Below are 12,090 nucleotides of genomic sequence, written 5' to 3' on the forward strand. Positions count from 1 at the left end.
TCACTGTATAAACCAAAATATAATTATCTAGTGGTTGATTAATCAATTTACACGTGAAGCAAAAAGATGTTACATACATGTCACACCGAGTGGGACAAATTATAGGCTTACCAGCTTCATCTGCTGATCTTTGAACAATCGAAGGCTGCTGATACAGTACACAATATAAGAACACAAATCCAAGTTATCATATTTACTTTATGCCACAAACCTCGATTCTTTACGGTATGTATAAATTTGCAGCATTTATCAAAAGTGGAAAACTGATATAATTTAGCGTGTTAAGGAAATTCAGTCTGAGTTGTATCATACAAAATAATAATGTGTTTTCTTTTTTTAACCAGGTATTTTATTTGTACTGTTGAGGAATTAGAAAAAAAAAGGCAGTTTTATATTACCAATCATTAATGACCTTGACCTTTGACCCTTTGATTTGTATTTATTTTATTTGACCTTTATTTATACAGGTAGTCTCATTGAGATTCAGAATCTCATTTCCAAGAGAGACCTGTTAAATGTTGATGCCCAAATCTAATCAGAATGAATACTGCCTTAATGTAGTTACTATGCCTATTTATAAGTAAATATATAATTTCATTCAGGAGATATCGTGCATAGAAAACTAACCGTGATGGACGGACTCCGCACTAACACACAGAACGGTATGCCTCCGGCCCCCAGTGGGCGGAGCCATAATTAATATCCAAATAGAGTTTCTTCACCCGCTTCGGATGTTATCATCCATTAAATGGATGTTATTAGCCGTTATCAGTCCCATAGAATGGCTTCAGACTGTCCCGACTGTGCCCCCTAGTGGGTTCTCTGTCCCATAGAATGGCTTCAGATTGTCAGCTGGTTAGTATGAGGCATAAAACCACTGAGGTTAATTTTAGAGAAAATGACATGGGCTACGATAAAGTAGACCGGACTCTGGCGGCAGCAGATTGTTGCATTCCAACATATATGGCACTGGTAACCCACTAGACGGCACAGTCGGGACAGTCTGAAGCCATTCTATGGGACTGATAACCGCTAATAACATCCATTTAATGGACTGATAACATCCAAACGGGCTGGTTTCTTTGGGTTGTGGGAATACAGGGTTACAAAAATACAAAYGCTTCAAAATGTCATACATGTCAAGTTGATCACATTTTCCATTAATTACTCATTTTTTTCTACATTTTGCATTTATACAGACATAAAGGACAATCGTATGGATTTTTTGTTTTTGCTTCGAATTTATGAAGTCTTAGAGTCAGCAGGCCAATGTTGTACTGTGTGAGAGTACCTAGGAAAATAGATTCCTGAGGGTCAAAATAGAGATAAATACTCTAAGATCCCAAATAAAGAGATGTGAAAAAAGTAAACTAATATACTGTGTAATGTTTATAACTAAATAATTTGAAGGCCTGTACTTTTTGATACACTGATAAGTTTAAATCTACATTGTGGGGCYTGACCTAAATGTAGTAAAATGACTGTGAGGATTTTCACACAGTTTTTTATGTCACAGTGAGGATGAACTGCGCTCAGAGGAAGGCTATAATTGAGGGTAGTCAAGGTTTGGGGTTGCATACAGAGCTGGTGCTCCTGAGGCGATGTTTGGGTACAGCTCTGTCGCTGCACTCCTGACCCCCCCAGGGTCTGCAGGAGCTCTGACTTGTTCAAAGAGAACTTGCACGCACGAGTGTGAAATTTTTAGGAAGCTGCTTACCTTTCATGTATATTTAATTTCCTTTTTCATTTTTTTTCCCAAAAATGGAACAAAGGGGGAATCTTTCCTACAAACTCATCTTTTACTTAGATTTTTTTTTGACACTTCTCTTCCTGTCGAGTCTGTTAGTCTTGTGTACCTTTGTCTACCTGTGAGTCATGTTCTCAGCTGTGCTGTTGGCTTTAACKTGAATGGTTATTGGATTTTTCTTTTTAAAGCTCACTTGCACTTGGGAGTATTTTGGGTCAGTTACAGTGGTTGGACAGAACAYGATTACAGAGGGATTTCTTTGCCACCACTGCTACCTGTCATTTTCACCTGCCCTTCCATTCAAACACACACGCACACACCGTCTTTCTGTTTCACACACGCTCCTGCATATATTTGCCACTTCAGACTTTAGTGGTAGCCTTTAGCTGCTATTCATCATCAACAGCAGCCAGTGGACTATAGCCGCATGAGTCTGACTCTCTAATCCCCAGCTTGAATTACCGTCTTAATGAGCGAGAGACGAGGACTCACACAGCGACGGCACCTCCATCATTCAGTTGTTCGCTTTCAGTCTGCCATCCTTCACATCTCTGTTTCAATTTCGCTCTCTCTCTCCATTTAGATTACCCAGGCTCTTTCTCTCAGTCTTCAGCTACTTTTACTCACCAGCTGAACCAAAGGCACAGAAAAAAACCTATGTTTTACATTGGAACGAACCACCTGTAAACAGTTAAACATTTGAAGCACATTCTATAAAGTCACGTTGCATTAGTGTGGATTGAAAGAACCACTATGAAGAGTAAAGTCGTTTTAATTCACCTGGAGACCTTCATAGTTTATCGATCCTTCCTGTCTCATAGAACCTGCGTGACCATGAGGCTGTATCACTCAGGMAAACGTTGATTGCTTCTCGCAAAATATGTACAAGTATAATGAACTCATTACATAATTCTGAATTCAAAGTGCAGCTTAATTTGGGAGTATTAGCTGCGTTTTCATGTCTACAAATGAATAGCTAAAGTGGCTTTAACCATACTGATAAACGGCCTGCAACCCTGAGCATCGCTTTAGTTAGCTTTTTTTTTCTTTAAACATACAGGTAAATCTATCAAATAGTTACCAATCATCGTGTATTACAAAAACGTCATTTAATGTTGAGACTAATAGGTGCAGCCTTTGCCTACCATGATCTTTTACTATTAAAAAGGGGGTCTGTTAGTGTGAAATGTGAGCCTGTAAATACCACGGCGTCACCAGACTAAGGGGCACAGGTGGTGGTATTTGTGCTGAGATGTGAGAAGCACATTAAAGATGCTGGATGAAGTTGCCTACTTACAGATAATTCTGAATGCTTTTATACTGATTTAAGTTTAACATCCAGTATGCACACATTAACAGAAGTGAAAACAGTAAAGAAAAAAAAAAGTACAAACCAGTAAATGTTATCAGAGGTCCAGTGGTGGGCAGCGCTAATCCAAAAATTAGCTCCGCAATTTCTAAAGTGCTTATGAAAATATTTAGGTCCGCAACTTCAAAAGCACTTATGCCATAGAAATACTAGCGTAAGCTAATTTAAAAGCACAAATTAAATTTGACACTAACTAGCCGGCAACAATTCATGTACAATATATGCACAACACTGCCAACTATCAGTGTATTAACTCTTTTACAACTTAATTCTACAACCGCCAATTGCTGGGGAGGTGATTTCCTGAAACAGACCTTTAGCTCCTGCTGTAAAAATTTAAAAGTTGTTGAGGATTGTTAGTTCGGCTGCTTCTTTGTCTTTTTTTTTTTTGTTTTTTGAAGATTTTTCATTAAAGAAGCATCAATAAAGTAATTTTAAAACAGTTTATTGGGAAAACTGAAGCTATGCATTCTGGGCACATGATGGATTTGATTTGTGACGGTAAACGAAAGCATGGAGTACAGGAAACTATCTTCCCTTCAAAATAAGAGCTTGGATTTTGAAGTTTTCCATGTAGTTGCTCCACTTGACCACTAGATGTCAGTCTTCACCAGCATAATATCTTTAAATCAATTCTGAGTCTCTAACCCCGTTGCTTCGACCAATTATGTCAAGTATTGAGCTCCAGCATTTAAACTTTTTTTTAAAAAGGAGCTCCGATTGTAAAGTAAAATAAGTCAATGCACACAAAATCTTAGTATGGATTACAAATATTAACAGTTTTTGCTATTGCCTTCCTGCTACATAAGCAGACACAAAGCATTGTGGGAAATGAGAACCGTGACCCAAAGCAACAGTCAGCAAAGATGTATACCTTCTCAATAAGTGTGTWTATCTGGGAGGGGTGCTGTTGGATAGATCATATGTGTTGTGATTTATTGACAGTTATACCTTCCTCTGTTCAAGATAATGATGACTGGTAGATAATTAGTTATAAGCGGTACTGCATTTTAATTTTAGAAAGCGCAAATCCGCTAATGAGTTATAAAAATTAGTAAGGTCGCTAAAGTGCAAATGAAATATTTAGGTCCGCAATTAGCGGATTAGCTCTTTAGCGTGCTGGTGCCCACCAMTGCAGAGGACATTAACCAAGTCTTGAGACTTGTGTGCATATGTTTTTCTGTGTTTGACACTTGGCCAGCAACATGCATTCCAACAGAGAAAGTTTTGGGCCTTTTAATTTTTGAACACTTGAATTTAAAGTCGAATCTGGTACCAAAATATTTCTGTTGTTGCATTTGCTTCTAAAGCTTTATTTTGGCCCGCTCTCTGGTCCTTAATCAGTGGAAACACACAGATAGACTCATCCTCCGCAGTAAACAGGATGGTTCTGTGTGAATCCTCCGCAGCGACGACGGTGACTGTTGGCAGCCGTACAACTTCCGTTTAAGGGACGGGTAAACTTGGTTCTGCCGAGCTCGGKCTCTTATTTTCAAGCTGTGCTGAAGCTGATATCCTCCTGTTAGCAGTGGTGTTAAACAATGCTGGTCATGCTGCATCGTTGCTGACTGGTTTGACAAGAAATCCTGTTTGTTTTCTTCTTTTTTTGTTTCCTTTGCTTTCGGCTCTCCATTGTCGTGCTTTCAAATGTCCACCATCATGCAGGATTATTGAAATAACTGAGCAGCTGTTTTTTTTTAATTACATTACACGTGCTRCGTTCACACTGCAGGCAAACGTGAYCCAAATCAGATTTTTTGATGACAGTCTGAATCTGACCCAGGCCTTTTCACTATGTGGTACTGAATTGGATATATACCCGATGGTTTTCAAAGCGACTGCAATCTGAACGGTCATGCCGTCTTCCATTCGACTTTTCAATAAAGACACTAACCTCGAGTCACGCTGTTTAAATATGTAGCTCCGCGTGTTTACAGCTCCAGAACAGAAGTCCAGTTGTTTTGTCTTTTTACTTGCAATTTTACAATTTTTAATCCTGGATAGTATGATCGTAACRTGCAGCCTCAGTAGCGGACCGTGTCGATCCTAAAGTTATTCTGCTGATACGTTATTTCCAGCTCGTTGCTTCTTTCCAAAAATAAAACCGGAGCATCCGGTCAGAGGCAGGTTCAGAWATAAACACYGAACTAAACAAGCCTGTCAGATAAGTATTTAATCAGCRCTGATTGAACAACTCCAGATTCGACATGCTAAAATTAGCATCTGCGCTAACTCTGTAAACGAACAGCTGAATGTGACGTCACGTCTTTTTTCTGTATTGTCAACGTAGACACCGTTACCTGTAACTAGTTATTCCTCAACCCTGTGACTTATTTGCTCCTCTCTGAACTCTTTCAAATAATCTCACCTCAGATGAAGTAACCAGACTCATAAACAGCATTTAAAACGAGGTTGAAGAAAAATTTGTGACTGATTAACTGAATTTTAGACGCAATCTTACTGTGATGAATATAGTCAATTACTTTAAACAGTGATGGAATCAATCAATCATTAATATGTATGTGTCCCTCTGCAGGATAAACAAGGACTTGTTTAAGATTTCCCGTATATCAGTGCTGACGTCCGAGGTACCACCCCTATGGGTGTTACCAGGCTGTTCTATAAATATTTTGGTTTGCTGTGGACCCGACAAAAGGCCACTGCATTTTGTGTTCGGATTAGAATCAGGGCCACAAACAGGTGTTGGTAAGATTGAATTTTAGATCTGAGAATAAACATTATTACTGGGAGCTGGACTTGGATAAAAAATGACTTTTTATCAATAAGTAGAAAATAAGTACATTATTATACATTTAAGATATTTAGGTTTAAGTCTATTGGAGTTTCTTCAAGACAATAAAGATGTTAGAGGCTATCCTGGGAGGTAGAAATGCACGGGGTCATAAAAAGGTGGAATCCATCAGCAGCAAGACAACTTACTTTATGAGTAATGTCTTGTTGCTATTTGCTAATTCCCAAATCTCAGTGCATCTTGTGCTCAGCACATATACTCCTGCAGTCCCAGTACCTCACTGCTCAGGAAAGGTTTAGCTCTTTTTGGCACAGACGTTTGGAGCAGTCATTTTCTCACCCCCCACCCCCTCAAAGAAGAAATCAATGCTTGTCAGTCTTCAATCGATGTCTAAAAGACAAGTTTAAAAAGTCACAGACGACCACAAAATTGCAGAGTACAACACAGTTCACAGAATGTGTTAAGCACCGTGGTTTGGTGATAAACGGGGCCGATCCAGTGATGGATTTAAACCCAAAACGTGTGTGACAATCATGCAGGCGGCAAGAGGATTAACAGACTTGTTTTGTGTATCAGTGCCAGTGGTCCACTTTAGTTAACGACCATCATGCGCACGTTGCTGTCCTCGCACACAACCGCAGCCTGCTGTCTGGGATTGGGTCCCACCAACACYGCGGGCTCGTTTCTGCTGAGCGACACACTTCCACAGTCGTAATTAAGATAATGCAGCAGATTCTACAGATCAGTATGTGAAGCACAAAGCGAGATCATTCACATTCAAAAGGTAAAAGAACAACACAACAGAGTCATTAAAGAAACAGATGCAAGGACTGGCTGTCTGTGTGGGGTAAATCTCCAAATCAGTTTTAGACTTGAAGACATGAATCTTTGAGAAGCGGGAAAAGCAAAAAGTCACACTCCGAGTTCTGACTTCCCACTGAGATAAAAGATGGTGTAACGGATTTTTCCTCAGACAAGGTCATTCAGTAAAACTGGTGCAGAAACTCGTGTACTGGATTGCAAAGACAAACTACACAACCAATACCTCTTTATTTCTTGGGTCTTTTGGGACACTTTAAGCAGTCAATTCTCCAGTTTTTCCAGCTTCTTAATGTTTGATTAATTTAATGCCTATCATTCCTTGAGGAAATGCATATCAACTGTCATGCTGAAGTTTTAAACTGTGATCATCTGAAATATTTTGGTACAGATAAACACTGGGATTTTGTCGTGATCTTCTTTCTTTTTTTTTTTTTTTTTTTTAGTTAAACTCGCATCAAAACCACAACTTAGTGACTCTGAAGCACCATCATAAAACTACACACAGACTGGTCATGTTAAATTTATACCCGCCTCTTCAGACCGGCTGCCTCTGACGAACTCGTTCTGACATCTTCTCAGTTAGACGGTTACAAAAGATATGTCCCAGCAGTGAAACCGTCCAACAATAAAGTGACAATTTGTTTCAKTTCAGGGTGGAAAAAACACACACACCTGAGGTTTTAGGCACAATTTGTTGACATAAAATAAAGGGAATTATTGTATTTGTAAGCAAATGTGCGTGTTAAGATTCATAACTGGTGCAAAGCGACAGCAGAGTTTAGTTAAATCTTCCGAGTCAAAATGCTGTGTTGGTCTCTTAATAAGATAAGTGTGTGAGGAGAATTATATTGTTGGTGCAGCTTGTTTGGAGATCTTTTAACACACAATTGCACTGGAGATAATGTGATGAAGGATGAGAAAAAATAAACACAAAGTTTTTTTTTCAGAGGTTTATGCAATTGAAATTTAAAGTTATTAGAGGTCAGTACTGATGCTAAAAGCACAACACTATATTCTTAGGTTTTCCTTTTTGTAATGTTGACAGTGTTTAATCTATTATGTTTTGAATGATATAGATTAGTTACATGTCCGAAATAAGTGGCAACACATAATCAACCGTTATGATAACAGTAGATGAGGRTTTTGTCTGAATGCCTGTGATTCAGCCGTAGGTCAGTAGGGGGCGAACACAGGCATCGAAGAAGGTGTATAAATACATGAACTTCCTGGTTTTTCGGCAGTGTTGGTTTCCTGTCAGCTGAGTGACAATAAACCTCACTCAGATCCAGAATTCTGGTGTTGTATGGTTTGATTCCTTCAACAAATCATTTTATTTAACAATGGTGTTTTTAATATCGACTTCAGTTTATTGAATACGGATTTTCTTACACAATGATTACATCATCCTGTAGTTAATGACATATTGCTAACAGAATTAACTTCAAGTATCCTAATAAAACAGTATTCTTGTAAATGCAATAAAAACATAAAATACTTTAAAAATGTAATAAAAACTGTTTTTTGTGTGTAAAAGGTATTTCAGTGTTTCCGTTTAACATAAAGTATGTACATGTGAACAGAAGTGAAAACAGCAGAAAAAAAGTACAAACAAACCCATAAATATTACCAAGTCCTCTGACTTGTTTTTTGCATATTTCTTTCTGTATTTACTTGGCCAGTGAAATGCAATCCTTCAGAAAAAGCTGTGGATGCAATAAAATGCATGAAAAAAAAAACATGAAATACCTTTTAAAAATCTAATAAAAGCCATTTATATGTTTTTGTGTTAAAGGTATTTGGTTTTTTTGTGTTACAGAGAAGAGTTTATGGTTTGGAATATTACAGTTTTACACAGTTCATAAGAAACTCCTGTAAACAGGAGTATTTTATGTAGAGAAGGAGCTGAGAATGAATTTGCTAWAATCTTTTAGGTGACTTTTCATTTTTCTTTTCTCTCAGTATTATCTCCATTCGCTTTGTTAACGTTAAAGCGTGTTTTTTTATGCTTTGTGTGATTTTGACCTGAATTCAACACGAAATCATTTGCTCCTTCATGTTATTGCAGGCACATCATCAACAATGAACAGACAGCTTTGCCCATCTGTCTCCAGCCTTCCTTGCTTGATAAAAATAGCGCACCTGCTAAAAACCTGCTGTTTGACATGAGATTTCTTGATGCTGTTTGATTGTTAGCAGGACGGAGAGGAGCAGTGCTTTCCTTTTCTTGTAATGCAAATTTTTTAAAAAAGACATTACTTGCTGCGTGGAACTTGTTCACTGAAAATGGTTTTCTTTGATTAATCCTCTGCAAAAAGCTCCCTCTTTTGTTTGCCAATTAACTGCAGTGTTTGCTGCACCTTTTTTTTAAAACCCATTTCCCATATGTTTGTTTGAAGGTAAATCCAAAGTGCCAGTCTTCACGTTCRAAATGAAAGCATCACGAGATGTTTTGAACGCTGCTTTATAAGATWAGCTGCTTTTGCTCTAATGAAGCTCGGTGACCTGCATCATTACGCCTCCTGGAGCTGATCCACAGTAAGAAGCTCACAGTAAATATCAATGCGGCATCCCGGATGAGTTCTTGGGGAGTTTCTTGGCAGGTACATAACTGGCGAGAGTAATTGGGCTACAAGGGACATTTTGGAGCGACCTAAGTYGGTGCCCGTGTGCAGACAAGTTGCTAATGAGAAGCAAAGGCTGGCATTTYCATGCACAAAGCAACATCAACTGCCTTTCTTTTTTTCATTATTATTTTTTTATTTTTGGTAACACAAACTGTGGCATCARGGACGGTCTGCGCGAGCACGTTCCTCTGACTCGTGTGTTTTTACGTCTCAGGTGCAGAAGGGCTGTCACAGTCCAATTAGGGAGAACATGTAAGAGAGGGGGAAACAAAAAGAAAACAGCRGCGTGAAGTTGGTTAATTGGCCATCGAGCGACCAGAATCTACGGTCTTTTCACTGCTAATTGGCACAGACTCTACAACTTTACAAAAAAAATAAAAAATCAACTTCAGAGGAGCGGCTTGTTTACACGAGGTTTTAAAACCGTTGTAACGCAAGGCCTGAAACCTATTTAATGTTATTTTAATAGAACTCTATTATCAAACAAATCACTGAGACCTGAGCGTGTAAATGTTACAAAATCCTGTTTTCCAATAAACAGTAAGTTGCAGCTGAATTTTTTTAAGTTTTGAAACTATACTGATGTATAAAAGAATGATCAGTCCAAGCTGAACTTGCATGAGATTCATAATTTCTGCTAAAGTTTGCATCATCTTCTTGCCGTAGGGCTCGTAAAGCTCTGTTTGCCTCTTGCTCTTGGTTGCACAAATAAATGATAACGTTCTCCTCAAAGCAGAATATTTTAAAATCACACTCTTAAATTGCCACTTTGTCTTGTTTGTGTTACAAATACCAGTTTTAAAAAAATGAAWCAATTTCTGCTTTTATTTTGTGATTTGTAAGAAGCTGAGAACATTTTGTTTGCTGCGTTACTGAGAGGAGTTTTTCTTGAACCCACGTCCCCTCGGGGCCTCCATAATGTCCTATTAAAAACCAAAGAAGAAGAAACTGTTCTACGGTTCACTCAGTAGAGTTTGTTGTCTGAAAAGTCCATCTTAACTTTAGGTTTCCCTCAATCTTAATGCTAATTTCATAATTTTGTTTCCGTTTCTACAATCCAGATGCGRATGCTGCAGCGCTGAGGTAGACCGTAGCGTCGCCACAGGAGCTGACGCCGCTCCCAGAACGCCTTTGTGTCATTTGCATTCAGGTTCCACTCTGTGGTTCTGAGTAAACCTAAGTCACACCGGGAGGTTACACAACTCATTACTTCCATCATAATTCATATCTATAATTAACTCGGCTGTACTCTGATTTTAGCTGCTGCTACATACATCACGAGGCTCCCAGTGATAACTTGTTAGCACGAGCTGCAGTTACTCACACAAGATTAAATGAATTAGGTCTCTTGGCGCAGCTCGAGCTTTCATCAGCTATTTATCTTTTAACAAGATGGCACCGAGGTCTTTTAGGATTTCTGTCCAAAATAAAATACTCTATTTGCCCTTCCAGGAAAAACGTGGTAGTTTTTATTTTATTTTATTTTTTTACAAAATACTCATCTTTTCTTGGGAATCCAGAACAAGAAATGTCTAAAGGTTTACAAAGCAAGATGTCAAGCTTGCCGTCAAACTTTGTATTTACACGTCATTCACAATAAATGTGTTTACTCATTGTCACCGCAGTGACAGACAGTTGGAAAAACAACTAAATATTGTTTAACTGAATGTGTTTGACTCGTCTGATTTATCTGTATCACCAGACATGAGCAGGCAATAATGCTTTTGCCCATTTCTGTTTTAAATCTGTACAGTTAGCAAAATATCCCTCGAACCAATGAATAGATTTGAATGAAAGAATCAAGATGAAACAGAAACGTAAAATAAAATACCACAAGTTGATCTTAAATCTAACAGCAACATCTTCTTCCTTGTGTTTTTTTTTTTTTTCCCATCGTATTTCTGGGGCATGTTGAGATCTGCCGTGTTAATCTGCGTGTCTTTTTTTAGGCACCACACGGCTTCCTCGAGAGGGAGAAGTGCCTGGTGTGGACTACAACTTCATCAGCGTCGGAGACTTCAGGATCTTGGAAGAGAGTGGACTTCTGCTGGAGAGCGGGACCTACGATGGTAAGAAGAAGCTCTGAATATGTGGGAACGTGTCTCCGTGAATTTATTTCCACATTTTACACCAAGATCTCCTTCAGAATAAAGCTCATTTTCCCTCGTGTGCTATTTTAAAATTTCAAAATTTCATCTTTTCGCTGTCGAGCGGAGTGAGAAGGACCAAAAAAAATGTTGGTGATCCGTGAAATGCATTGTAAAATTGTTGGGAACTATAGTAAAATAGCAGCAGACTTTGTAGCACTTGTGTTAAAATGCTAATGTTTAGTTTCTCCCCTCTGAGAGCAGAATAGGCCTCCGACAGATGCAACAAAAATGTGGTCCTCGGATTTAAATAGAAATAGAAAAATTGTAGAAATCTGCCAAAACAGAGGATTTTATTTTCTTTACCAGAGAAGACAAAAATAGTCTAATAGTTACCAGAGTTTTACGAACAAAAACACCCACTGTTAGTCACCTGTGGAGAGTAACAACACTGATAATTAGTAAAAGCTTACCATTCCTTGAAGTAATGCATATTGTTTTAAACTAAAACCATCTTATGTTAAGAAACAAGGAAGAACTCGATGCCTCCACCAGCCCTACAGTCATTTGCATTTAAAGCAGTGGATATGCAGTTACCTGTTTACCTTTATTTGTGAACTTAAAGGGACAATATTATGTGTTTCTCAGGCATACATTTAAATACTATACCATAATAAAGTATCTTTGTC

At 38.3% G+C, this 12,090-nt stretch overlaps 1 protein-coding gene across 1 annotated transcript in view; it reads left to right on the top strand.

Moving 5' to 3' along the window:
• magi3b (membrane associated guanylate kinase, WW and PDZ domain containing 3b) overlaps positions 1-12,090 on the top strand; it is a 222,044-nt gene that overhangs the window by 153,865 nt on the left and 56,089 nt on the right. The window contains exon 3 of the mRNA XM_014009500.1: positions 11,264-11,383. Within this exon, the coding sequence (XP_013864954.1) occupies positions 11,264-11,383 (120 nt within the window). The remainder of the gene's footprint in view (positions 1-11,263; positions 11,384-12,090) is intronic.

The sequence above is a fragment of the Austrofundulus limnaeus genome, unplaced genomic scaffold (assembly GCF_001266775.1).
Source record: "Austrofundulus limnaeus strain Quisiro unplaced genomic scaffold, Austrofundulus_limnaeus-1.0 Scaffold59, whole genome shotgun sequence".
NCBI lineage: Eukaryota > Metazoa > Chordata > Actinopteri > Cyprinodontiformes > Rivulidae > Austrofundulus > Austrofundulus limnaeus.